Source organism: Lagenorhynchus albirostris, chromosome 14 (assembly GCF_949774975.1).
Source record: "Lagenorhynchus albirostris chromosome 14, mLagAlb1.1, whole genome shotgun sequence".
Lineage (NCBI taxonomy): Eukaryota > Metazoa > Chordata > Mammalia > Artiodactyla > Delphinidae > Lagenorhynchus > Lagenorhynchus albirostris.
Window position 1 is genome coordinate 62,983,046 of NC_083108.1, and position 27,335 is coordinate 63,010,380.

General features: G+C 51.2%; 1 protein-coding gene across 2 annotated transcripts; it reads left to right on the forward strand.

Moving 5' to 3' along the window:
* The first annotated feature begins 4,687 nt into the window (after positions 1 to 4,687).
* On the forward strand, positions 4,688 to 27,335 carry LOC132504526 (immunoglobulin omega chain-like). 2 transcript variants are annotated; one of them, XM_060122057.1, is made up of 4 exons: positions 4,688 to 4,733; positions 4,818 to 5,152; positions 26,408 to 26,441; positions 26,911 to 27,335. In XM_060122057.1, exons 1-4 carry the CDS (start codon positions 4,688 to 4,690, stop codon positions 27,228 to 27,230), a joined length of 735 nt encoding a protein of 244 aa, XP_059978040.1. In that variant the 3' UTR covers positions 27,231 to 27,335. The 2 variants fall into 2 exon arrangements, with proteins under 2 accessions (XP_059978040.1, XP_059978041.1); XM_060122058.1 differs by lacking the exons at positions 4,688 to 4,733; positions 4,818 to 5,152 and adding an exon at positions 16,023 to 16,268 and having other exon boundaries at positions 26,323 to 26,441.

The window sequence follows — 27,335 nt, forward strand, 5'->3', positions numbered from 1 at the left end:
TCCACCCTGAGACTCTTGGGGCTCAGCTGTGGGTCACTTCTACACTTAGGAAGATGTTTGATGATGTTTGGTTGATAGTATAGTCCTGTGTGATTTCAGCAGGGGCAGAAGGTAGATTTTTAGTGGTTCTAGTTAGAGGCAGGGCAGCTGTCGTGAGTCTGGTCCCCTCTCAATGGACTGGGGCCTCAATGTGGGCGACATGCATGCAGTGGGGCTCAGGAACTCAATTGGCTGTGTTAGAATTTCCAGCTGGTCACCCAGAGCGAGAGGCTGAAGAGCATGAGCTGCTCATGGGTGCCACTTGCTGCCCACACCCTGTGTGCCCACCAGCTGCTGTGTGGGCCGTCACCCCCATGAGAGAAGCACCATTCATTCATTCATTCATTCACGTTGTTACACAATAGTGAATCTATAGGGGAACTGTATTACCTAAGGGTTGTACATTCAGTGATGAATACAGAGAAACGGTCCTTGTCCTCGCACAGATTGTGGTCCTCGCACAGATGCACAAGGATAAACCTGGATAAACACTTTGACAAAAATGAAAGTAGTGTATACTTTCATGTCAAAAATGAAAGTAGTAGAGCAAGATGGGGTAAGCCTGCTTACCTGGGGCAGTCAGGTAAGACTACAGAGGAGGTGACATTGAAATTAGCACCAAAGGAAGGAGGCTAGTTCTGAGAGGACCAGGAGATTGGACGTAGAGCAGCTTGAGGCCACGCAGGGGTTCATGGGAGCCAGAGGCATGTTTGCTCCATTCTGTGTTTGTGAGACAAGAGCCCCAGTGCGCACCCAGCTGCTCAGGGACACCCAGTTCGCACGGGTCACTTCAGCCATAGTCACAGACCTGTGCAGAGCCAAGGGGAGGAAACATAGACTCCAGCTTCTGGTGAGAGGACAAGCCTGTATGACAAGGGGCCTTGTGGGGCCATCTTGGAACAGTCTCTGGATTCGTTTGCTAGGGCTGCAGCAACAAGTTGTCACAGACGGGGTGGCTTAAACAACAGAAATTTATTGCCTCAAAGCTCTGGAGGCTGGAAGTCCAGCATCAAGGTGTGGGCAGGGTTGGTTCCTTCTGAGAGCTCTGAGGGACGGATCTATTCAAGGGATCTCTGTCTTCTCTCTCTGTCACTTCAGACGGTCTCCCTCTCTGAGTGTCTGTCTCTGCCCACATTTCCCCTTCTTTTTATTTATTTATGTTTTTGGCCGAGCCGTATGACTTGTGGGATCTCAGTTGCCCGACCAGGGATCAAACCCAGGCCCTTGGCCTTCCCTGGTTGCGCAGTGGTTAAGAATCCGCCTGCCAATGCAGGGGACACAGGTTCGAGCCCTGGTCCAGAAAGATCCCACGTGCCTCAGAGCAACTAGGCCTGTGTGCCACAACTACTGAGCCCACGTGCCACAGCTACTGAAGCCTGCATGACTAGACCCTGTGCTCCACAACAAGAGAAGACACCACAATGAGTAGACCACGCACCACAACTAAGTGTGGCCCCTGCTCGCCACAACTAGAGAGAGCCCAGGCACAGTGGCGAGGACCCAACGCAACCAAAAATAAATAAGTGAAATAAAAACCAAAACCAAACCAAACCAAACAAAAAAAACCCCATACCCTAAGCAGTGAAAGAGTGGAGTCCCAACCACTGGACTGCCAGGGAAGTCACAAATTTCCCCTTCTTGTAAGGACTCCAGTCTTTTTGCATTAGGGCCCACCCTAATGACTTCACTTTAACTTAATTACCTCAGTGAAGATCCTATGTCACAGGAAGGTCACACTCTGGGGTACTGGGGGGAGGGTTAGAACTTCTACATGAATTTGGGGGGAACACAATTCAACCCTTAACACCCTCCAATGGCTGTGTCCTGTTTCCTGCAAGATGCTGACTGATCCGCTGGCTGATGAGAAGTAAGATGCAGTCTCACCTCTTCCTTGAGCCCAGCTAACATTTCCTTTCAATCCTTATCTCTGGGGAATGCTAGAAATCAACTCCTTTTCCCTCAACGGTTAGGATTCTGGGGGACGTGGAGCATCTGTCAGCAGTCTGCCAAGATGGCGGCCGGAGAAGGACAGGGCTTTACAGGATGACGGGGGACATCGCGGGCCCAGGCTCGGGGACTGCAGTACAGCCACCTTCAGGGCCGTTGCCTCTCCAACAGGTCCACCAGCCTGACTCTCCAAGAGAGTGTAGGCCCTGTGAGGACAAGGATCTTGCCCTCACATCTGCCATGGCATCTGCAGTGCCTGGCAGAGCAGGAGCAGGGTGGTTATGTGTTGAACAGATGGGGAAACAATGATTTCCCCCAGGATTTTGGGCTCACGCCCCTTTTTGCAGAGAAAACTTTGTTTCCCTCGGTGGCTTGGTTTCTGTTTGTGCGCTTCCTCTGTTTCCGGGTCCGTATGGATGCCTCCTAAGTGCCTCTGGAGAAATATAGGAGTGGAGTTATAGGAAAGAATGTTGGGCCTGTGTTAGCCTGTTGGGGCTTCCGTAACGAAGTTGCACCGACTGGGGGGCTTAACACAACAGAAATTCATTTCTCACAGTCTGGAGGCGAGAGGTCCAAGATCAAGGTGTCTTTAGGGTGGGTTTCTGGTGAGCCCACTCTTCCCGGCTTGTAGATGACTGCCTTCTTGCTGTGTCCTCACATACGTGGCCTTTTCGTGTATGTGCAGAGATAGATAGATAGATAGATAGATAGATAGATAGATAGATAGATAGATATGGGAAGTCCCTGGTGGTCTAGTGGTTAGGACTCCACGTTCCCAATGAAGGGGGCCCTGGTTTGATCCCTGATCAGGGAACTGGATCCCACATGCAGCAACTAAGACCGGGGAAGCCAAATAAATAAATAAATATTTTAAAAAATAAAGTAAGATTAAGAAATAAAAATTAGATAAGAGATACAGATAGATTAATAGATGATAGATGGATAGTTAGGTAGCTAGATAATAGGTAAACAGACAGACAGACAGACAGAGTGAGCTCTGGTGTCTCTTTCTCTTCTTATAAGGACACCAGTCATATAGGATTAAGGCCCAACCCTTATGACTTCATTTAACCTTAATTACTCCCTTAAAGGCTCTACCTTCAAATAGAGTCACATTGGGGGTTAGGGCTTCAACATATGGATTTGGGGGAACACAATCCAGTCCATAACTGGGCCAAAGTGCCTGCTTGGTGAGCTGGAGAATGGGGAGCAGACAGTGCTGAGTGCCCTTTGCAATGCAATTCTGACATCAGCTACATGGAGTTAGGTAAACTGTCACAAGTTAAGGGCACAGCCCCCTTCCCCCCCAAAATAACACTGCTCATTTCAGATTGCAAGCTCAGATAGTCCCAGGCCACCTGTATTTCTGACCAATTGGCCACAGATCTGGGGGGTCCCCAAGCCCCCTCAGGCCGAATGACTTGGTAGAAATACAGAACTCAAGAAAGCTCCATCCTTATGATTCCAGTTTTGTTGCAAAGGCTACAAACCAGAAGCAGTCAAATGAAGAGATGCCTGAGGGGCGATGGGGTCCCAGATGTGGGGCTGCTGTGTCCTCAGCATGCATTGCCCTCCTGCACGCCCACAGTGCACCAGCCTGGGAGGTTCCTCGGAACCTCTGTGTCCACAGTTTCCACTGGGGTTTCATTACTCAGGACAATTGCTGGGACCACTGGCTCAGTGCTTGGACTCAGCCTCGGGCCCCCCTCCCCGCCCTGGGGATTGTGCTGGTATCTCATGGCCTAAAGCCCTAAGCTTTGAATCACACGGTGGGGCTTTCTTCATGGCCAGCCCCCATCCTGAATCACTCATTAGCATAAACTCAGGGTCCCCCATGAATAACTAAGACACTCCTATCACTTGGGAAATTCCAAGGATTTAGAGAGACTCCCTTCCAAGTGCCAGGGACAAAGAGCAGCCAGTTCTTTTCTGTACAACCCCTTGTTCCCCACACAGCGTCTTATTTATGGACCTGAGGATGCAGGTGCAGGTCTGGCCAAGGAGTGGGCCCCCAGGACCACTGAGCTCACTTACGCCTCCTCTCCCGATCCCTGGGGAGATCATCATGAGGAGGAGGGGGCAGAGGGCCAGGGCAGGGCTGAAGTGGGTAAGGGTACTCTACCTCCATTTCCACCTGCCCTGGGCCCCCCCGCCAAGATGCTCCCTTCTAGGAAGCTGCTAGTCACTCCAGCTTTACTCCAGGAGGAAAGGGGCTGGGTTTGGGTGGAGGGCATGCTAGGGGCATGGGAGTGGACAGAGTGGCCCCCTCACCCCCAGGGCCCCTTACACTTTCTGCAGCACTAAGCAGGTATTTTCCACCCTGAGTACCTCTCCTCTCTTCCCGGTTCACCAGGCACATAAATGTGCACAAGAACCTTATTCTGTGGGGCTCATCTTCTTCAGGGGGATGTTGAAGTTACCCCTCAGGGACTCAAGCCTGGCCTCCTGGGCACTGGCCCGCGAGCTCCAAGCAGGTGCTTCCTCCCTAAACGCTTCCATGGGGCCACGGCAGGAGCTGCAAAGGCCACCACGGGGCCGTCCCCCTAACCAACAATGCAAACCCAAGAAGTCTGGGATGGCCACTGGGAACTGGGCGTGCAACGGCCCCACCCCTGGGAGGGCGGAGGAGGGTGCTGGCGCAGCCCCGCGAGGGCCCGGGGCCCCAGTGCACACTGGAGGCAGAGCTCTGCTCGGCTGCACCATGTCCTGGACCCCTGTCCTGCTGGCGCTCCTGGCCCACTGCACAGGTGAGAACCCCCAGAGCTCAAGGCCCCCGGCCCCTTCCCTTGCCCTGCTTTGCCCTGGATGCCCACATGCTTCTGTGTCCCCAGCTTGTGGCCCTCAGCCGGTGCTGAATCAGCCGCCATCCGTGTCCTCGTCCCTTGGAACCACGATCCGCCTGGCCTGCACGCTGAGCAGTGACCATGATGTCGGTGTTCACAGCATCTACTGGTACCAGCAGAGGGCCGGCCACCCCCCAAGGTTCCTGCTGAGATATTTCTCCCACTCGGACAAGAACCAGGGCCCCAAGGTGCCCCCTCGCTTCTCTGGCTCCAAAGACCTAGCTAAGAACACAGGGTATCTGAGCATCTCTGATCTTCAGCCGGAGGATGAGGCTGTGTATTTCTGCGCCGTGGGGGCCGGAGACATGGAGCAGGGGCCGGAGATGCAGAGAGAGAGGAGGGAGGAAAGGGAGCCTGCTGCTCCAGCCTCCCAGGCACCATAGGACACGCTTACCTTGAACCAAAGGCAGAAGGGCACGCCTCCCCGAGGAGAGGGTGGTGTGGCGAGGAGGGTGGGGTTTTGGGCTGCCCCAGGTGAGGAGAAGCTCCTGGAAACCCCTTTGGAGGCTGGATTCGGGAATTAAATCTGCTTGTGTCTTGGGAATTTGTTTTGCTGGGTGGTCTGAATTTGTTCCAGGGAGGCCCCAGATGTTCTGCGAACAGTCAGAATGAGTGGGACGCACCCAAGACCCAACCAGGGTGAAGGTCTCAGGAGACCTGGCTGGTCACGGTCTGCTTGGCCAGAGCCCCTGGTCTTGTGGGTCCTGGGAGGCAGGGGGCTGCCATAGCATCTTGGGGGATGCCCCTGCCAGGGACAGGACCCCCTATTGTCACCTGATTGTGCACAGGGTAAGCTGCTTAGAAAATGCCTTCATTGGGCCTCTGGGGAGGAGAGCCGTGCCCAGTGACAGGGGTGGTCTAGGTCCTCCACTGGGCCAGATGGCTCTTTGCTGTAGAGGGGCTGTCCTGTGCACTGCAGAATGTCGAGCAGCATCCCTGGCCTATACCCACCAAACAACCTCCTGCCCTCGTTATGACAACCAAAAATGTCTCCAGGCATCACCAAAGGCCCCCAAGGTGGCAAAACCACCCCACCTGAGAGACACTGGTCTAGGAGAGAGAAAGATGTTTCCTCTTCTGTGCAGGAAAGCGGCAGGGCTGGAAAATATTTTCTGTAAAGAGCCATGTAGTAAATATTTTTGGCTTTCTGGGCCATGTGATCTTTGTAGCAACTACTCATTTCTGTCCTTATGGCTCAAAAGCATCCACAGACAATATGTGGACACGCGGGCATGGCTGTTTCCTATTAAACTTTATTTAGAGAAACAGACAGGGCTGGGCTGGATGTGGCACTCAGGCCATACTTTGCTGACCCCTGCTCCAGAGAAACACCCAGTTCCTGCCTCTAGGTTTCAGCCAAACCACACTCGGTGGGGTGATCAAGGTCACTCCTCCTGCCTGAGGACTCCAGGATACTAACCCTCTGGACCCTTGGAAGACCCCGGGGGCAGGAGGGATACAAGGCGTGTGCGTGGCCTTGCCGATGAGCTTGTTGGGTAAAGAGGGAACAGTGGGTTCCTGCTACCCTGGCCCACATCTGCACCCTGAGCCCCTGGGTGGTGAGCCAGTGTGTGCCCTGCAGAGAGGGACCCTGTACACCCACGTCCACACCACGTGTGGACATGCCTCCCACTCAGAGAGGTGCCAGGCAAACCATCTCCCCTGTGATCCAAACTTGGCTGAGAATGTCCATTTATCATGGCTGAAAAGACCTCGAAGGCTACATTCATGTCAATAGCAGCCCTTCCATGTGTGGCCTGCGACGCCTGTAAGACAATGGTCTCAGCTCCGGCCAGTTCTCAGCACCCTTTGGGCTTCCTCTCTGAAATGCACTGAGTTCTTCCTGCATGGAGCCTTTGTCTCCTGGCAGGGGCCTCCAGGCCCAGGTTTCCAAAGGCCATCTAGGTGGTCCCCAAAGAACTCTGTCACCTGCTTGTAACCTGTTCTTCCCTTGCTTTCATCCTTTGTGATTCTGGGATTCCAAGCCACGACAAGAAACCCAGAAAGCAGGGAGTCAGGTCAGCTCCTCCATCATCCCAGCACGCCTGCCTCACCATATTCCTGGAGGATGGGACTTTGGACCCGGGCCTTGGGCCAGGCAGAGCATGCGTCTTAGCTCTGGTCAGCCGCAGAAGGGTCATTTGGATGCTAGGCCAACATTTCCAGTGTTGTTTGTAAAGAGGATAATAATAGCACCAATTAATTTCTATAAAATGCTTAACCTGCACTTGACTGTAACATGTGCTCAACAAAGTAGTGGTATCATTTCCTCATCAGTCACCAGGCCTGGCCTCCCCCTTGTCTAAACCTTTCCTTTAGTCTGAGTCATTTCTTACCCGGCCAAAATCTGACCTCCTGCCCATCATCCTGCTGCAGCCTGGATCCTCCATTCCTCATCTTTATTACTCCCAGATCCAGCCTTGCCTGCACTCCTCCGCTCTAGCCTCGATTGTCTCCCACCCTCAAAGGTACGGATGCAAGCCCCATCTGCCATTTCCAATTTTCCAGTGGCTACATTTTTTAAAAAAAGATAAAAAGAAACAGATGAAATGATGTTTAATAGCATATTTTATTTAAACCAATGCATTTCAAATATTATCATTTAAACATGCAATGTACAATTAGTTATGAGATGGTTAACTCTTTTTTCATACTATATCTTCAAAACCCAGTGTGTATTTTATACTCGGGGCTCATCTCAATTTGGACCGGCCACATTCCAAGTGGTCCACAGTTGCCATGGCTGTGACAGGACAGTACAGGTTGAAGGGGTAAAATTGACTCCATGTTGTGACACAGCCTTTGGAGACTGGCCCAGATTCTGTCCCAAGTCCCATTTCTTGTGCGCTGCCCTCACCATCTGTTTCTGCTGATGCTCTCGGTTGCTTCCAAACCTCTGTCCAAGCCATCTACTTGCCAGTGGACTTCCTGTCCCTTTGCCATGACCCCCAGCTGGCTGCACTGACTCTGGGGTCCGCAGTTATCTCCACTGTCCCTCCTTGGGCAAGACTTCCTTGACCTCTTTATGCAGTTAATAACTTCCTGCGATGTGCAAACATCGTGTTTTCCTAACTATATTTAGCACCTGCTGCGCAGCTCTGAACTTAGTTTGCAAGTCTCTCTCCTCTACTAATCTGTAAATTCTCAGTGGGAAGGACCTCTTCATCTCATTTTCTGGGTCTGATATACACTGATAACAGAGTTGAGTAAATGGATGTATAGACGAATGCACGACTGAATGAATTCTTGGGTCCCAAAGACCTCATCATTCCGGGACCCCATTAGACAGCTGGGCTCATTGTGATTCCCTAAGAAGGGAAAACTTGCAAATCCAGTGATCATATCCAGTAATCAGGAGTGATGTGGAAGGAAAAGATTGAAAAACGTCAATGCAGGGAAGGGAACATTTGGGAAACTTTCTGAATTGTTAATGGAGGTGAGAGATGTTGGATAGGGTGGGGTTCCCAGATTGTTGGGATTTGCTGCCTGGTACCCAAAGAGCTCCCCCACCCCCAAGTATCACAGCAGGGTTCCTGACTGTGATACAGAACAGGGGTGCAGGGATGCTGAGAGCTGTGGTCTGTGCACAGAAATGCTTGACGCTGCTCCCAAGTCTGACCCAGAAACACAGAACCCAGCAGGCTTGGACATGTCACCAGCGGTACTGAAGACTAGAGGCCTGAAATTCTGACCTGGCTTAGACCTCCACATCCTCAGTGGAGAGGATCTGAGGAAGGCCCAGGGGTCTTGGGGGATGGAACGTGCCAGTCAGACAGAGTGAAAATGCAAGGGCTCTCTGTGCACACAGAGGCCGGTGTGGTTGTGATGGGATTGTCAAGATGAGCTGGGGCAAGTGGCCCCACATAAAGAGGGGGGTGGGATTAACACTGACACGCCCTTTAGGGCATGAAGGGCCCTTGCGTCTTGTTCTAAGTTGCATCACAAAAATTTTGTGATGCACGCCCAATGACCAAATCCATTCATTCACGACGGGATGTAAAACGAGGATATTTTCATTCTAGCAAAACTATAAAGAAAACGTCCCCTCCTCAATGATTTAGGCACCCAAGGGACTGTTCACATAGTAAAGGCAGGATAAATGTTTGGTCTTTTTTCCCTTTATTTACCAGTCATAGAAAGCACAAGTCAGTGTGCCAGCATCTTCCAGGTTCGTGGGCACAAGATATTTGAGGTGTTTAAATCCATTGCAATTACGGTAAGTTGTTCTGTCTTTGGGCAGCACAAGCCCATTCAAATTGGTGTCTAACCAGGAACATGACAATGTGTCAAAAACAGTCCATTTACATTTGTCTTTAAAAAATTTGTGCCAAGGTACCTTCACTCCAGCTAATTCTCTAAAGGATGATGATTTTTTTTTTTTGGCGTGTGGATCTTTATTATTGTTGTTGTCGTTTTCTTTTAAAAAAATTTTCCCATTCATTTTTTATTAATGTAATTTTTATTTTATATTGGAGTATAATTGATTCACAGTGTTGTGTCAGCTTCAGGTGTACAGCCAAATGATTCAGTTATACATATACATATATCCATTCTTTTTCAGATTCTTTTCCCATTTAGGTTATTGCAGAATACTGAGTAGATTTCCCTGTGCTATACAGTAGGTCCACATGGATCATCTATTCTACAAACAGCAGTGCGTATACGTCAATACCAAACTCTCAATTTATCACTCCCCCCAACGTTTCTCCCTTGATAAACGTTAAGTCTGCTCTCGATGTTTCTGCTCCTGAGTCTGTTTCTGTTTTGTATACAAGCCCACTTGTGTTGGTTTTTTTTAGATTCCACATGTAAGTGATATCATATGATATTTATCTTTCTCTGTCTGACTTCACTTAGTATGATATTCTCTAGGTCCATCCATGTTGCTGCAAATGGCATTATTTCATTCCTTTTTATGGCTGAGTAATATTCTCTTGTGTGTATATGTATATATATACACACACACATCACATCTTCCTTAAAAGGACAATTATTATTACACCCTAAATGGAGAAAGAGCACAAGAATGTGAAAATTTTGAAATCCTCCATGTGATACTGGTAGTTACTAAGCCAGGATCCCAAATAGTTTACTCACCCAAAAGAAGAAAAATTAAGGATAAGTTCAGGATAACAGTACCCACCTTACACCACTCTCTCAAAATTAAAGAAATAAAAATAAAAAATAAATAAAGTTAAAGCTCTGTTTCATGCCCTCAAGGCATAATGGTGCCTGAGGCCGGGAGCTGGGAGCAGGGTTCTCCTCCGCAGGACTATTTGGACTGCAGCTGAAGGAGGTGGTGCTGGGAGGGTGGTCGTCCTCACAGGCCGACCACGACCGCTCCTCTCCCTCCCTCCACTTCCAGTGACTGCCGTCCACCTGGGGAGTCTGCAAAAGCCCCTCAAACCCGAACCCTTCTTTCATTTCCTGCATCTCATCGGTACGTCCTTGACCCAGAAACGCGGCTTCCCGGGGTTCTACCCTCCGACAATCCAATTCAACCTCAGCTTCAGTTCAGCGGACGTCAGAGCTGTCCCTGGGAATCGCCCCTCCGGCCGCGGTGACCACCGACGGCCTCCATCACCCACTGGACAAGTGCAGACACCGCGACCAAGGCCGCCAGGGGGCAGTGCAGAGTGCCCTTTACACCCCGTTACGCCATGTGGGTCCACAGGCTGGCAGCGGCAGCATCACCTGGGAGCTTGTAAAAAATGCCATGTCTCCCGGTCACCCCAGACCTGCTGAGTCTGAACTCGCATTTTCACAAGATCCCTGGTGGTTCCACGCACGTGAAAGTCTCAGAGCACTTCCTGCGCCCTTGTCATCTGGTTCAACCTCACTAAGGCACTCTCACCCATGTGGGCAAGCAGGTGATGCTCTGGAGATGCTTCTCAGGAGCACCTGGAAACCAGAAGCAACGTAACAGGTGTGCCTGTACGCACAGAGCACGCTCACCTCCCACGGTTGACCTCTGGCTCCTTCTGGCTCAGAAGCGCAGGCCCTTCGCTCCCACTCAGACCCGGATGTTTGGGCATTTCGACCACCCTCCAGCTGTGGCTTCGCAGCCCTGACTCCCGGATTGCAGCTGCCCTCCTGGCAGCCCCGTGCCCCACACCCCGCGTCCACTTTCTCAGCCCTCTCCCGACGGAAACTGGAGGCCTCTCCCTGGAGGGGCTATTGCTGCGGCCTTGGTTTCCTCAATCCCACGGACCACCCCTCACTCTGAGCTTTGCCGCCCAGGGAAACAGGGATACGGCGCTGCCAGCAGCACCTCTCTCTCCGTCAAAACCGCCTGCCGCAAGGACTACTGGATGAGTGGGACTACTGATTTGTTTCTTGTGAATCTGTGTAGACCCAGGCCTGAGAGATGCCTGAAATGCAAACGACCCTCCATAAAAGGGATGAATGTTCCCTGGGAGGTGTGACCAGGGCCAGGCGGCAGTGCTGCAGGCATCGGAGAGCAACAGGAAGGAGGGGGCTCTGCTCCTGTTTCTGCTCTGAGCCGCCTGAAGGGGGCGCCCACGGCGGGAGGCACGTATGGGGCCAGTTCTGGGACCCTTACCACATCTCAGACCCAAAGGCAGAGCCAGCCTTCCCTGAGGCAGGAGGGCAGAGGGAGAACCCCTGCGGGGTGTGGGGAGCCCAGCGAGATGGCCGCGCCCCTAACTGGGACCAGCGCCTCAGATGCACAGGGAGCAACAGCAAAAACAGGAGGGGTCAGGTTTGCATGAGCCACAATGAGAGGGTCTGGGAGGTCCTGCCCAGCTCCAGGTGGAGAAGACAGAGCTTGGGGCATCTCCACCATGGACTGGACCCCTCTCCTGCTCCCCTCCTCACTCTCTGCACAGGTGCTGTGCACCGCCCTGCCCCCCCCCCCGCAGCTGCTACAGGATCAGCCTGAGGGTGGGAGCCCCTGGGAATGGGCCTTCATCTTCAAGTCCCCTCTCCTCTCCTCTCTCTCTCTCATTTTTAAAAATATTTATTTATTTAACTAAGATGCACCGGGTCTTAGTTGCAGCATGTGGGCTCCTTAGTTGCGGCGTGTGAAATCTAGTTCCCTGACCAGGGATCAAACTCTGGCCCCCTGCATGGGGAGCGCAGAGTCTTAGCCATTGGACCACCAGGGAAGTCCCCTCTCCTCCTCTCTTACAGGCTCCACGGCCTCCTATGAACTGACCCAGCCGCCCTCAGTGTCAATAGCCTCCGGAACAAGGTCAGGATCACCTGCTCAGGAGGTAACGTCATGCATAAACATGCATCTTGGTACCAGCAGAAGCCGGGCCAGGCCCCTGTGTTGTTCGTCTATGACAATAGCAACCGGCCCTCAGGGATCCCTCACCAATTCTCTGGCTCCATTCAGGGAACACAGCCATCCTGATCATCAGCGGGGACTGGGCCGAGGCTGAGGCTATTACAGTGCCATCTACCATGGCAGTGGGAGCCGTGACTCATGGTGACGTGACAGACGGGGACTCAAGGCACGAAACTGCCCCCCCCCAGCCACCCCGGCCTGGTGCTCACAGTCCACGCCCACTCCTCCCCTGCCACCTCCACCCTGGACCAAGAAGGTTCTACTCCTTCTCCACCCAAAGTCACATCACTGCACCTAAACAAGGCCCTAACTTTCAGTGTCCTCGTCTGGGAAACAGGAATCATAATGACCAACCATGGGGTGAGCTGTGTGAGCCAGGGTTCTCTAGAGAAACGGAACCAGCAGGATGTGTGTGTCTATAAATAGAGATTTATTTTAAGGAATTGCTTACATGGTTGTGGAGATGTGAGTCCAAAATCTGCAGGATGGACCGGCAGGCTGGAGACCCAGGGAAAAGGGGCAGTGAATCCATCTGCTGCAAAATTCCTTGTAGCTCTTGGGAGGTCAGTCTTTGTTCTCCTCAGGCCTTCAGATGACTGGGTGAGGCCCACCCATATTAGGGAGGTAATCTGCTTTACTCAAAGCATCAATTTCATGTTAATCCACTGATTTCAGTGTCAATCTCATCCAAATAAACCCTCACAGAAACATCCAGAATAATGCTTGACCAAATATCTGGGCACTGTGGCCCAGCCAAGTTGACACATAAAATTAACTCTCACACTGGCCTTAAATAAACAAGGGTGACTACAGCGTCACTCTCACATCGAATGAAACCTCCAGACCTCTGGGCTTTGGAGAATGTTTTCAACCTTCCACAGTAGCGGAGACCACCCCCAGAGAAGGGCTTGGGAGTCATACAGCAGATCTAGTGATCCCAAGAACCTGGAATTTTCTAGAACGTTCACACCTGGGACTTGGAGAAGATGGACCCACGTGTCTGCTCTGGAGACGACTTGGGAGAGAGGAATCCTGGTGGCCACAGGAGGAGTCTCTGGGGACTGTGGGATGGAGAATGGGCAGGGGGCTGACCAGGAGGAGGCAGGGGGTGCCCTCTGACACGGGAGCAGGGCAGAAGTGACTGGACATGACACACTCCTCTGCTCCAGGGGAGACGGGTGGGGGCGGGGCACAGAGGAGCCAGGGACCCTGAGCAGGGGGTCTGCTAAGCAGGACATCTGGACCCAGACCTCTCTGGCTCGGCCTGAATCCAGCCCTCGGCCATTCTCGGTCCAGGGACGGGGTGGGGACAGGCCCAGGAGACCAGAGCTGCAGCTGCACCAGCTGGGAAGGCCCTGCCTATCCCCCGAGGGTCTCCAGGGACCAGCCAGACCCGGATTTCCAACCATGGCCACCACAGGAGGATGTGGTTTGTAGCAACAGCAGGTGCAGGGCAGGTTATGGGGAGTAGCTGGGGTCACTGAATTCAGGGACAGCCCCTTCTTCTCCCCGAGACCTGGGGCTATCCTCGGGGGAACCGCAGCTTCTGGGCCCCGGGCAGTGGGTGAGTGTCACACCCACACAGGGGTGCGGGGAGGGAGCAGATTCAGCCTGGACCCTGGCAGGAACCCCACCCCAGGCCCCAAGGTACAAGGAACCCAGGTATGAGGCTGGAGTGGGCCAAGCACCACAATGGGGAGAAGCTGGACTGGATCAGGGCCTCCCAGGGACTCCCCTATACCCCATGTCACGTGTCAGGGCACCCGCACCCAGTTACCGTTCAGTGCTGGCCCATCTTCCCAAGGACCGTGAGGTCTTGGGATGCAGTACCTGGCCTCGGGGATGCCCGGTCAGCGTGTGTGGGACATGAGGATCTAAGCAAAGTCACATCAGTCCACGGAGTCTGACCTCATGGTGGCCTTCTTGAACTCCCTGTGATATGGGGAAATCAGTCTGTCTGCTACGCATCCCATGACCACGGTAGGACAGATGCCAACAGGATGTCTGGAATGGCCCAACTCCACTAGGGCACGTGGCATCCATGAAATTCACTCTGGGGGCCCCTGGGGAGAACCTCACAGAGATGGACAAACCATCAGGACCTGAAGCAAAGAGTGGTTTCAAACACGAACTCCATCCAGTTTGAACTTGAACTCAAGTTCAAACACAAACTTGATGTGCAAGGGTAGATTTGACAAGGAGCTCCATCTCCTACACACAACTGGACCAGGACTGCGTTTTCCAAAGGTTTTTCTATCAAAAGCCCCAGTAAGAAATGCATTTCCCATCACTATCCAGGGTGTATCTATGTTTTCGGATAACTGAGGCAGGACCCCACGAACCAGCTGCCCCCCCCTCACGTGGACGTCCTCTGTTCTCCGTCTGCTCTGGATGACCTCACTGTTGCAGGACTCTGGCTGCACCTGACTGAATTGGTTCCACAACCTCTGGGAGTTGCAACACAAAATTTGAAAAGTGGCAGTTGGATAGCATCAGGGATTCGTTTGTTTTTTGATGGCTGATGGTTTTCCCAAGCCACACCAGATGGGCCAGCTCCCCATGATGATAATAAGAAATATAATTATAGTCATCCTCCATCTGTGTTGTGCGTGGAGCACTTCCCAGTTTAAAAAGCACGTTGAAAGTACAAATCCCGTCTGATTCCACTTAGTCCCTAGAGGGGTCAAAATCATAGAGACAGAAAGCAGAATGGTGGTGGGGAATTCCCTGGTGGTCCAGTGGTTAAGAGTCTGCTTGCACTGCAGGGAGTTCAGGTTCGATCCCCAGTCGGGGAACTAAGATCTCGTAGGCTGTGCAGGATGGCAAAAAAAAAAAAAGCAGAAGGGTGATTCCCAGGGGCTGGGGAGGCGGATGGGAAGATCGTGTTTAATGGGGACAGAGTGTCAGTTTGGGAAGGTGTGAAAGTTCTGGATGTGGATGGTGGTTGCACAACCATGAGAAGGGACTTAATGCCACTGAATTGTACACTTAACAGTGGCTAAAATGGTAAATTTTGTGTTATGTATAATATTCCTGAGGCATCACTGCTGGCAGCACCAGCATAGAGCCAGGCCCTCGCTACCCAAGGTGGGCTCAGTGCCTCTTTTCTGCCCACCGCCCACCCCACCCCAAAGCACAGGGTCCCTGGGCGATGATGCATCCAGATGTTGGGGAGGCAGGCAGGCTCCCCTGGACGGGAGAGGGAAAGGGGAGCCTCACAGAAGTCCCCACTGTGCACCAGACACTCTGCTCGTGGTGGTGACCTCTGGATAAAATCTATGAGTGTGTGTGTGTGTGTGTGTGTGTGTGAGACACGACGGGGTGGGGGGAGTGAGACCATGAGGTGCTGAACACAGTTCATTAAACACACCATTTTATAATGAAATCACGATTCCCTGACTTGAAACCGGCTTCTTGCTAAACCTGCACCTGTTTCCTCCCCTCTCACCACCCCCGCCCAAGGCTGGTCGGAAGAGAAGCCCCAGCCTCACCCTGCTGAACTCAGGCCTCGGCTGCTCCTCTTCCGCTGGCACTCGGCCGCCTTCCTGGGCCTCTCCAGGCCCCAGGGAGATGCTACACAGGCGCCCTTGGGAACTAGGGCAGGAGCAGATGTGTCCCACCCAGGGTCCCAGGGGTGGGGCCGGCAGGGGCTGCAGTGTGAGGCGGTTGAGCCCTGGATTCCGACCACAGCAGAGCAGTTGGCGGGTGCCCCTCTTGGGAGAGGCCCCCAGGAGCAACGGCCATGGGCCCTGGAGGGGGCCGGGTGCTGGGGGCAGGGACAGAGAAGGCCCAAGCAGAGGCCAGGGCCATGTGGGCCAGGACGCACCGGGACGGCTACTGCCAGAGAGGGGAGCCGGGGGCACCTGCCGACACCCCTCCAGGGAGCCCACGCCAGCGGATCGGCCAGAGGTGCCTTTGACCTGAGGGCACATGAGGCCCAGGACAGGCCAGTTGGGCTGTGAGGCCCGCAGGGGTCAGAGCTGTGTCCCCAGGCACAACTGGCCTCTAATAGTGCTGGGCCTGGCCGTGGGCGCCCATGGCCTGCTGCCCCCGACGCCAGCACCGCAGAGCACGGCCCCCCGCAAGGAAACCCCGGCAGGAAGCAGCCCTTGGAGCCTGTGGCACAGGTAAGGGGCCGAGGGAATCATGGGGGGACATGAGGGTCCCTGCAGGCAGAACTGGGAGTGGGGACAGAGAGCGGGTGAGGGGAGAGGGGCGAGAAGGGAGCATCAGCTGGAGAGGAGGGGCCTGGGCAGACGGTGGCTTTATTTGAAGGGTTGACATTTTGTCCAGTGTGCATTTGTTTGCGTTAATTTTTATTTTTTTATATTGTATTAAAATATTTATCTGAATTACTGAGTTTTTTGGTGCCCCTTACATTCTGTACCCAAGATTAGTGCCTCGCCCACCTCGCTCTGGTCCTCAGGGTAGAGCAGGAACAGGGAGGCAGGGGCAGGAGGGGGCAGTGGCTGCTGTCATCCTGGGATCCCTGGGGCTCCTCTTAGCTGGTGAGCCACCTCCTCGCCCTTCCCCTGGCTGGGCAGGCTCTGGTCCCTGGAGCACCAGGGCGCAAGCTCTGGCTGAGGCTGTGTGGTGAGGGGACCTTCCCTGGTGTCCCTGGGTCCCCCAGCCAAGGACCACCTCCTGCGACTGGTCCCTGGGAGACCAAGCCCACCAGGGTGCAGGCACCTCCGTGAGAGAGGCCTGGGCGAGGGTCCGTGGGGGCCGCGGTCTGCCCCTGCTGCTGCTGTGTGACCCCAACCCCCTCCTCTCTGCTTGTGGTGGGAGGTCCCTGGACAAACTGCTGAGCATCTGGGACCATTTGTGATGATCAGTGACACAGCAGCACATTCATCGTGGGCACTGACCATTTAGGGGCAGAACCTCCCTCTCAGTGGCCCCACAAGGCAGGTCCCTCTGTCACCCCCAATTTACAGGGATAGAGGCCCAGAGAGGTGAGGCAACTGCCCAAGGTCACACAGCTGGTTCTGACTCCAACGCCCAAGCCTCCAGCTGTCCCCATCCCTATCCCCTAAACAGACCCGGCTGACAAGTCCGCCTCTCTGAGCCTCAGTTTCCCCCTCTGCAAAGTGAGGGGTCCTAGTTGGATGAGGGCCTTGCAGCCTGACGCCTGCCCCAGGGATGCTGGGGCCGCGGTGGTGAAGGTCTGGGACAGGAGGAGTGGAGTCTGCGGCACCAGCAGCACAGCCATGGAGGTGGGTGGGTGTCTGTGAGTGTCAGGTCAGGGCCGGCACCACAGCGTCCGGTAGGGACTGCACAGCCAGGGCAGGATCCAGGAGAACACGAGGAGAGACGGACCTCCATCAGGTCAGGCCCCAGCTCAAGGTCCAGGGAAGAGGGGCCCGGCGACAAGCACCACATGCAGCGCGCTGCCTGCAGGACAGAGGGGGCCCCACTGGGGTTGGAGTTCAGGTCAAGGGGTCCACCTGGGCAAGGCAGCACAGGCACAGAACCCTCAGGAAGCGCCCGGGGGTCCGCAGGGCTGCGGCACGTGGGTCTGAGAAGAGGCTAGAGGGGCGGCCAGGCCCAGATGTGGAGGACCTGTCCCTGGAGGATAGACTTCATCTGGGGGGTCCTGGGGAATGTTTGCAAGGAAATGTGACTGGAGTTGGGTGGGTGGGAGGGGGCGGGAAATCAGAACTAGAGAGGCCTCAGGGAGGTGGGTGTTGTCATGGGCAGAGTGGACAGAGAGCTGGACAGAGACAGGAGGTGAGAGGACCAGGAGAGGGAGGAGCCAGGATGCCCCTTGGCTTTTTTGCTGCAAGTTAAGAGAATGCTGTGTCCTGTATTTAAAAAAAAATGGTCCAAGAGAAGGGATGGTCTGCAAGAAGTTGGTCTTCCCCGAGGACATCCACTCACCCGACAGACCACTCAGGGTCCTCAGGGTGGGCCCGAACCAAGGGGGTCATGTCCAGGCATAGGGCAGACCCATGGACCATTTTAGGAGAAGTAAGATGTTGGGGGGGATGCCCAAGCTGGTCTTACAGATCCAGGGTGCTGACCCATGATGCGGGGGCTCCAGGCAAAGGGAGCAAGGGGTGCTGAGGAGGAGAGTTGAGGTGCACAGACCCGCAGGGAGCATCCAGAGCCAGGGAGAGCGGGGTGCAGACCATGGGGGTCTTGTAACCCAGTCCTTTATACTGGGGTCCATGAGGAGTCATTGAGGGATTTAAGTGGGGAGCTGTCAGAATCAGGTTTGTGTTTTGGAAAAATGGCTCCAGATCAGAGACCACTGTGAGGGCAGATTAGAGGATGGAGAAGAGACGTGGAGAAGGGGCTTTGGCCAAAGCCTGTGCCTTGGGGATAGGGAGGAGGTCCACGGTAACCAGGTACCAAGATCTCCTATGAAATTGCCAAGTGAATTTAAAGTGACGTTATCAGAGTGCTGATGGGGAGGAACGGGCACAGTCATGGACTGTCAGCGGGAGGCTGAATTTCTGGAACAAACAATTTCTGGAATAACATACCAAGACTCATAAAAACATACATTCCTTTTGATTATTATTATTATTTTTGCTGTACATGGGCCTCTCACTGCCGCGGCCTCTCCCGTCGCGGAGCACAAGCTCCAGACGCGCAGGCCCAGCGGCCACGGCCCACGGGCCCAGCCGCCCTGCGGCACGCGGGATCCTCCCGGACCGGGGCACGAACCCGCGCCCCCCGCATTAGCAGGCGGACTCCCAACCACTGCGCCACCAGGGAAGCCCCATACATTCCTTTTAATCAAGCAATTCCACCTCTAGAAATTTATCTTGATGATATAATCAGAACTTCAGCTAAATACTGTAAGTGTGTTCCTGGGGAAGAAGTGGAAACCTAAATGTCCAATGATAAGGGAAGGTAAAATAAACGACGGTACATTCATGGTAGGGAGTATTACACAGTCATTTGATACGGTTTTTTTGACAACTGTAATGACATAATAAAGATTTTTATAAACAGGTTGCAATATGTCATACTAGCACACTGCTTTTGTTTTATTTCCATTTACAGAGTAAAATTCATCCTTTTTGGTATTAGCGGTTGTATAAATTTTAATAAAACTATAGAGTTGTGTGACCCTCACAACAATCAAGATACAGAACATTTCCACCCCCCACCAAAATTTCCCTGCGCCCTCTGTGTAGTCAATCCCTTTTTCTGCCCCAACCATGGAAACCACTGATCTCTTTCTGATCCTATAGTTTTGCCTTTTCGAGATATAAACGGCATCATGCAGTATGTAATCTTTTTTTAAATTAAACTTTTTATTTTGGGATAATTGTAGGTTCACATGCAGCTGTAAGAAATAATACAGAGGGATCCCATCTACCCTTCACCTAGTTTCTCCCAACGGTAATGTCTTGTAAAATAAAAAATCACAACCAGGATATTGACATGGACACAGTTAAGGTACAGAACATTTCCATGGCCACAAAGATTCCTTTCTAGCCACACCCACTTCTCTCCCTCCCAAGCCCCTGCTAACTCTGGCAACTACTAATTTGGTCTTCTTTTCTAATTTTGTCCTTTCAAGATTGTTCTATAAATGGAATCATACTGCATGTACCCGTTTGGGACCGGCTTTCTTTCTTTTTCTTTTTTTAAAAAATTTTTATTGGAGTATAATTGATTTACAGTGTTGTTAATTTCAGGTGGACAGCAAAGTGAATCAGTTATAGATATATATAGGTCCACCCTTTTTTAGATTCTTTTCCCTTATAGACCATTACAGAGTATTGAGTAGAGTTCCCTGTGCTATACAGTAGGTTATCATTAGTTATTTATTTTATATTTAGTAGTGTGTATATGTCAATCCCAATCTCCCAGTTTATCTCTCCCCCCATTTGCCCCTTGGTAACCATGTTTGTTCTCTACATCTGTGACTCTATTTCTGTTTTGTAAATAGGTTCATTTGTACCATTTTTTTAGATTCCACATATAAGCGATATCATATGGTATTTGTCTTTCTCTGACTTATTTCACTCAGTATGACAATCTCTAGGTCCATCCCTGTTGCTGCAAATGGCATTATTTCATTCTTTTTCATGGCTGAGTAATGTTCCATTGTATGTATGTACCACACCTTCTTTTTTTTTTTTTATCTTTATTGGAGTATAATTGCTTTACAATGGTATGTTAGTTTCAGCTTCACAACAAAATGAATCAGTTATATATATACATATGTTCCCATATCTCTTCCCGCTTGCGTCTCCCTCCCTCCCACCCTCCCTATCCCACCCCTCCAGGCGGTCACAAAGCACCGAGCTGATCTCCCTGTGCTATGCGGCTGCTTCCCACTAGCTATCTACCTTACGTTTGGTAGTGTATATATGTCCATGCCTCTTTATCGCTTTGTCACCGTTCTTTATGCATTCCTCTGTGATGGACATTCAGGTTGCTTCCATGTCCTGGCTACTGTAAATAGTGCTGCAATGAACATTGGGGTGCATGTGTCTTTTCGAATTATGGTTTTCTCTGGATATATGCCCTGGAAGCGACTTTCTTTACTCAGCATAGTTTTCTGGCTGTTCATCCAGACTGTTGGTTGTACACACTTCGCTCCTTTTTATTGCTCAATATATTCCAAGTACGTAACCATATGAGTCTGGCTTCTTTAGTTCAGTATAACACCTTTGCAATTATCCAATTATCCCCTTTATCTAGAGTTTGTTCCTTTCTATTGCTAAGTAGGATTCCATCTATGAACGTATCAGAGTTTATTAACTATTCACCAATAGAGGAACATTTGGGTTGTTTCCAGTTTTTGGCAATGATAAATAAAGACAGTATATACATTTGCATACAAGTCTTTGTTTGAACATGAGTTTTCATTCCTTGGTTAAATACCTAGCAGTAGGATTTGAGTGATCAGAGGGTAAGTGTATGTTTATATAAAACTACCAAACAGCTTTCCAGAGTGGCTAAAACTTTTTACATTCACACAAGCAATGTGTACGAGTTACAGTTGCTCTGTATTCTCCCCAGCACTCGGTACTGTCAGTGTTTTAAGAAATTGAGATAAAATTCTCTTAAAATAAAATTCACTTTTTTTTTTTTGGCCGTGTAGCTTGTGGGACCTTAGTTCCCTGACCAGGGATCAAACCCGGCCCCCAGCAGTGAAAGCACCAAGTCCTAACGAGTGGACCACCAGGGAATTCCCAAAATTCACTATTTTAACTATTTTAAAATACACAATTCGGTGACATTTAGTGCGTTCACTATGTTTTGCGACCATCACCACTATCTTTTTCCTGAGTCTATTAATCACCCCAAAGGAAACCCCAAAGCAGTCCCTCTGCATTCCCCCAATTCCCCAGCCCCTGGCAACCAGTAACCTGCTTTCTGTCTCTATGAATCTGCCTATTCTGGGTATTTCATATAAATGAAATCATACAATATAAGACCCTAGTGTCTGGCTTATTTCACCTAGCATCATGTTTTCAAGGTTCATCCATGTTGTAGCAGGAGTCAGTACATCATTCTTTTTAAGGCCAAATAATATTCCTTTTTTTGTTTTTTAATTTATGTATTTATTTTTGGCTGCGTTGGGTCTTTGTTGCTGTGTGCTGGCTTTCTTTAGTTGCAGCTAGTGGGGGCTACTCTTCATTGGGTTGCGCGGGCTTCTCATTGCAGCTAGTGGGGGCTACTCTTCATTGGGTTGCGCTGGCTTCTCTTGTTGCAGAGCACGGGCTCTAGAGCATGGGCTCAGTAGTTGTGGCGCACGGGCTTAGTTGCTCCGAGGCTTGTGGGATCTTCCCGGACCAGGGCTTGAATCCGTGTCCCCTGCGTTGACAGGCGGATTCTTAACCACTGCGCCACCAGGGAAGTCCCAATATTCCATTTTATGGATATACCACATTTTGTTTATCTGTTCATTAGTTAATGTGTTATTTCCACCTTTGGGTTATTGTAAATAGTGCTGTTATGTACATTCATGTCAAGTGTTTTTCTGAGTATCTGTCTTCAATTCTTTTGGGTAAATGCCTAACAGTGGAATTGCTGGGTCACATGGTAGCTTTACGTTTAACTTTTGAGATTGGCCAAACTGTTTTCCACAGTGGCTGCACCATTTTACAATCCTACCAGCAATGCACAAGGGTTACAGTTCTCCATATCCTCACCAACACTCGTTATTTCCTTTTTTTATTATTGTTATTTTTATATCCATCCCACTGGCTGTGAAATGGTATCTCATTGTGGTTTTAATTTGCACTTCTATAATTATTAATGATGTTAAGGGTCTTTTCAAGTGCTTGTCCGTCATTTTTATATCTTCTTTAGGGAAATGTCTCAAGTCCTTTGCCCAGCTTTTAAATCAGTTGCCTTTTTGTTGCTTTGTTGAGTCGTAAGATTTCTTTATATATTCTGGATACTAGACCCTTATCAGATATATGATTTTCAAATTATTTCTTCCATTCTGTGAGTTGTCTTTTCACTTTCTTGATAATGTACCTGGAGGCACAAAAGTTTTGAATTTTGATGAAGTCCAACTTATCTATTCTTTCATTTATTGCTTGTACTTTTAGTGTCATATCTAAGAATCTGCTGCCTAATCCAAGGTCATGAAGATCTACACCTATGCTTTATTCTAAGAGATAGTTTTAGCTTTTACACTTAGGTCTTCAATCAATTTTGAGTTTTTGTGTATGGTATGAGGTAGGGGTCCAACTTCATTCTTTTGCATGTGGATGTCCAGTTGTCCCAACACCATTTGCTGAGGAGATTCTTCCTTTCTTCCTTCCTTCCTTCCTTCCTTCCTCTCTCTTTCTCTCTCTCTCTCTCTCTTTCTTTCTTTCTTTCCCACACCGCAGGGCTTGCAGGATCTTAGTTCCCTGAACAGGGTATCCCCGGCAGTGGAGGCATGGAGCCCTAACCACTGGACCGCCAGGGAATTCCCTGTTCTTTTTCAAGACTGTTTTGCCTATGGGAGTCCTTTGCAATTCCATGTGAATTTTAGGATCAGCTTTTCCATCTCTGTATGATCACCCACTGAGATTTTGATGGGGACTGCATTGGATCTGTGGATCACTTTGGTTAGTATTGTCCTCTTTCAAATATTAACTCTTCCAATCCATGAACGCAGGACATCTTTTCATTTATTTAGGTCTTCTCTAACTTCTTTGAACAACATCTTGCAGCTTTCAGTGTACAGTCTTTCACCTCATGGGTTAAATTTATTCTTAATCGATACCATTGCAAATGGAATTGTTTTCTTAATTTCGCTTTTTGAATTGTTCACTGCTAGTGTGTTGATCACGCACCTGCGGAATTTATTTGCTCTGTATATAAGATCATGTCATCTGTGAATAGAGACTTTGAGTTACTGTCTAGTATCCTTTTTTTTTAATTAATTAATTAATTTTGGCTGCACCGGGTCTTAGTTTTGGCACGTGGGATCTTCGTTGTGGCAAGCAGGATCTTTAGTAGTGGCACACAGACTTCTTAGTTGCAGCATGAGGGCTCTTAGTTGCGGCATGCATGTGGGATCTAGTTCCCTGACCAGGGAATGAACCCGGACCCCCTGCATTGGGAGTGCGGAGTCTTACCCACTGGACCACCAGGGAAGTCCCCAGTATCCTTTCATTGCACTTTTTTTTTTTTTTTTTTGTGGTACACGGGCCTCTCACTGCTGTGGCCTCTCCCGTTGCGGAGCACAGGCTCCGGATGCTCAGGCTCAGCGGCCATGGCTCACAGGCCTAGCTGCTCTGCGGCATGTGGGATCTTCCCTGACCGGGGCACGAACCCGTGTCCCCTGCATCGGCAGGCAGACTCTCAACCACTGTGCCACCAGGGAAGCCCTCATTGCACTTTTTAAATGCACTTCTAGATTGCTTACTTGTGTTATATATCTAATATTCTTATAATTTTAAAACAATTAAAAATTTAAAGCAAAAGATCTATATTTGCGTCACAAAACCAACCACAGCTAACTGGGCCAGCTTAGCAGGTGGAAAGCACACTGGTCTGATCCTCTGGCAGAGATTCTTGCATCCAACGAGCCCCAACTCAATGCTGCATCTTTGTATGAGTTGGGAATTTAAATCAGCAAAGGCAAAACCTGGAACTTCTTGTGGCTTTGGAGTCTCTGAGGGTGGTTCTGTTGTTTCTTAATTATTTTGGGCCTTGTTTTAAATTTAAGAAGAAGTATTTAGATGCAGAATCTAAGGACAAAATTTTCTGGCCTGGGAGTGAGAGCACTCATGGTCGCCTGTGACAAGGTAAAGACAGAAAAAGAACTGGAATAGGAGAAAAGTGGTCAGTCTCATGTGGAAGTGGTGAGTTAGAGTTTCCTGTTGGGCATCCAGCTGGAGATGATCAGTAGGCAACTTAAGTGGAGATGAGGAAAGGGTTTGGAGCTGGAATAGACTCGAGCCTCATCATGTGGGCACATTGTGGGAAGATGGCAAAGAAGGAGGACCCAGGGAGGCAGTCTGGGGATCCGTAGCCATGCATGGGTCAGGGGAAAGGGAAAACAAAGAAGGAAGAAAGTGGGGGTCACAGACATCAAGGAGAACCAAGTCACTGGAAAGAGGAGCCAACCCTATGTTACATCCTGCAGAGACATTAGGTACAACAGGAACTGGAGAGGGACCTTAGACTTGACCCAGATGAGGGCCCTGTTGTCCATCACCTGAGAGATTTCAGGGAGAGATGGGGTGAGAGCCAGAAGGGCCCTGGCATGTCCCAGAATGTAAAACACTGCTTGTCAGGCAAGTGTTCGGGAGCCATTGTTGGTTGGATGGATGGATGGATGGATGGGTGGATGAATGGATGGATGGATGGATGGATGGATGATGGATGGATGAATGATGGATGGATGTTGGATGGATGATGGATGGATGATGGATGGATGGATGGATGGATGGATGATAGATGGATGAATGGATGGATGGATGATGGATGGATGATGGATGGATGGATGGATGGATGATGGATAGATGATGATGGATGGATGATGGATGGATGATGGATGGATGGATGGATGATGGATGGATGAATGATGGATGGATGATGGATGGATAGATGGATGATAGATGATGGATGGATGGATGGATGATGGATGGATGGATGGATGATGGATGGATAATTGATGGATGGATGGATGGATGATGGATGGATGATGGATGGATGGATGAATGATGGATGGATGGATGGATGGATGATGGATGGATGGATGGATGATGGATGGATGAATGATGGATGGATGTTGGATGGATGGTTGATAGATGGATGGATGATGGACGGATGGATGGATGATAGATGATGGATGGATGGATGGATGATGGATGGATGGATGGATGGATGATAGATGGATGAATGGATGGATGGATGATGGATGAATGGATGGATGATGGATGGATGGATGATGGATGGATGGATGATGGATGGATGATGGATGGATTGTTGATAGATAGATGGATGGATGATGGACGGATGGATGGATGATAGATGATGGAGGGATGGATGGATGATGGATGGATGGATGGATGGATGATAGATGGATGAATGGATGGATGGATGATGGATGGATGGATGATGGATGGATGGATGATGGATGGATGATGGATGGATTGTTGATAGATAGATGGATGGATGATGGACGGATGGATGGATGATAGATGATGGATGGATGGATGGATGATGGATGGATGGATGGATGATGGATGGAAAAACAGATGGACAGAAAGACAATGATCTGAAAGATCCAAGAAGGCTTCATGAAAGAGGAGGAACTGAACTGCGTCTCAGTGAGTGGAGAGAACAGGGCAGGGGGGCCCCAAATGACCTGGTGTCCACAGGCCCAGGAAGAAAGCTGCCTGGCTGGACTGTGGGAAATTATGGGGGAAGGAACACCCAGAAGCCCTAAAATGAGGCCAGAAGAGGTCAGGCAGGTCCAAGCCAGCTCAGGACTCACTCTGCCACACCACATGGCCACCCGAGGGGACTCGGCACTCAGCAGCACCATCAGCACTGAGGATTCAGTGGTCACAGGACAGCCTCAGAGTTAGGGGGACACACTGGGTGACAAGGTGAGAGTGGCTCCTTCCTCAGACAGGGGGCTGGGCATGGGGACACCCAGGAGTGCCCCAGCCTCGCGGTGGGGGCTGGCTGCCCACCCCCCCCAACCTGAGGACACAGCCCTGCCTGCTACAGCCCTGTTCCCGTCATGCCCAGCAGTTCCCTGCTCCATCCTGGCCCCCGGGGGACAGGCCCCAGGTGCTGGCCTGGCGGGTTTTGGTCCGAGTCTCAGTCACCGTGGTACGTCTTTGGCGGCGGGACCCAGCTCACCGTCCTAGGTAAGTGGCTCTCACAGCTTTCCCAGCCTGTCCCACCCTCGGCTGTCTTGGGAAAGTCAGTTTTTTCTCTCTGGGGGCTGCTTCCCCTCTGCCCTCCCAGCTTAAGGACCGACCCCCACCTTTCTCCTTGGGGCCTGGGGAGGCAGATTGGTCTTGGGGTAACCGGCAGGAAGGACCCCAACAGCAGGAGCAGCCACCTCCAAAGTCCGACAGGGATCGTAAGGAGGGAGGAGAGCTGCTTTGGTTACACACGGGGACACTGAGGCTGCACATGGGACAGCTTGGCCGGGTCACCCGGAAGAGTGATGTGGAACAGCTTCTTGGGGGCTGTCTGCTGTCCAGGGGCTGAGTGGGAGGGGGGACAGAGAAGGCAAGCAGGGCCACCATGGGGACACTCACAGAGGCCATGATGGGGGTGGGCAACCCCAGACCCGCCCCTGCATCTCACACCCCCTCCTCTGTCACACAGGTCAGCCCAAGTCTGCACCCTCGGTCACTCTGTTCGCGCCCTCCACTGAGGAGCTCAAGGCCAACAAGGCCACCCTGGTGTGTCTCATCAACGGCTTCTACCCAGGCAGCGTGACGGTGGCCTGGAAGGCAGGCAGCACCACCATCACCAGGGGCGTGGAGACCGCCCAGCCCTTGAAACAGAGCAACAACAAGTACGTGGCCAGCAGCTACCTGGCCCTGACGGCCAGCGAGTGGAGATCTTATGACAGGGTCAGCTGCCAGGTCACGCATGAGGGGAGCACCGTGGAGAAGACAGTGGCGTCCTCAGGGTGCCCTTAGGTCCCTGGACCCCCCACCCTCCGGGGCCTGGAGCCACGGGTCCCCTGGGGGGGACTCCCCTCCCATCCTGGTCCCCCCTCCCATCCTGGTCCCCCCAGCCCTTCC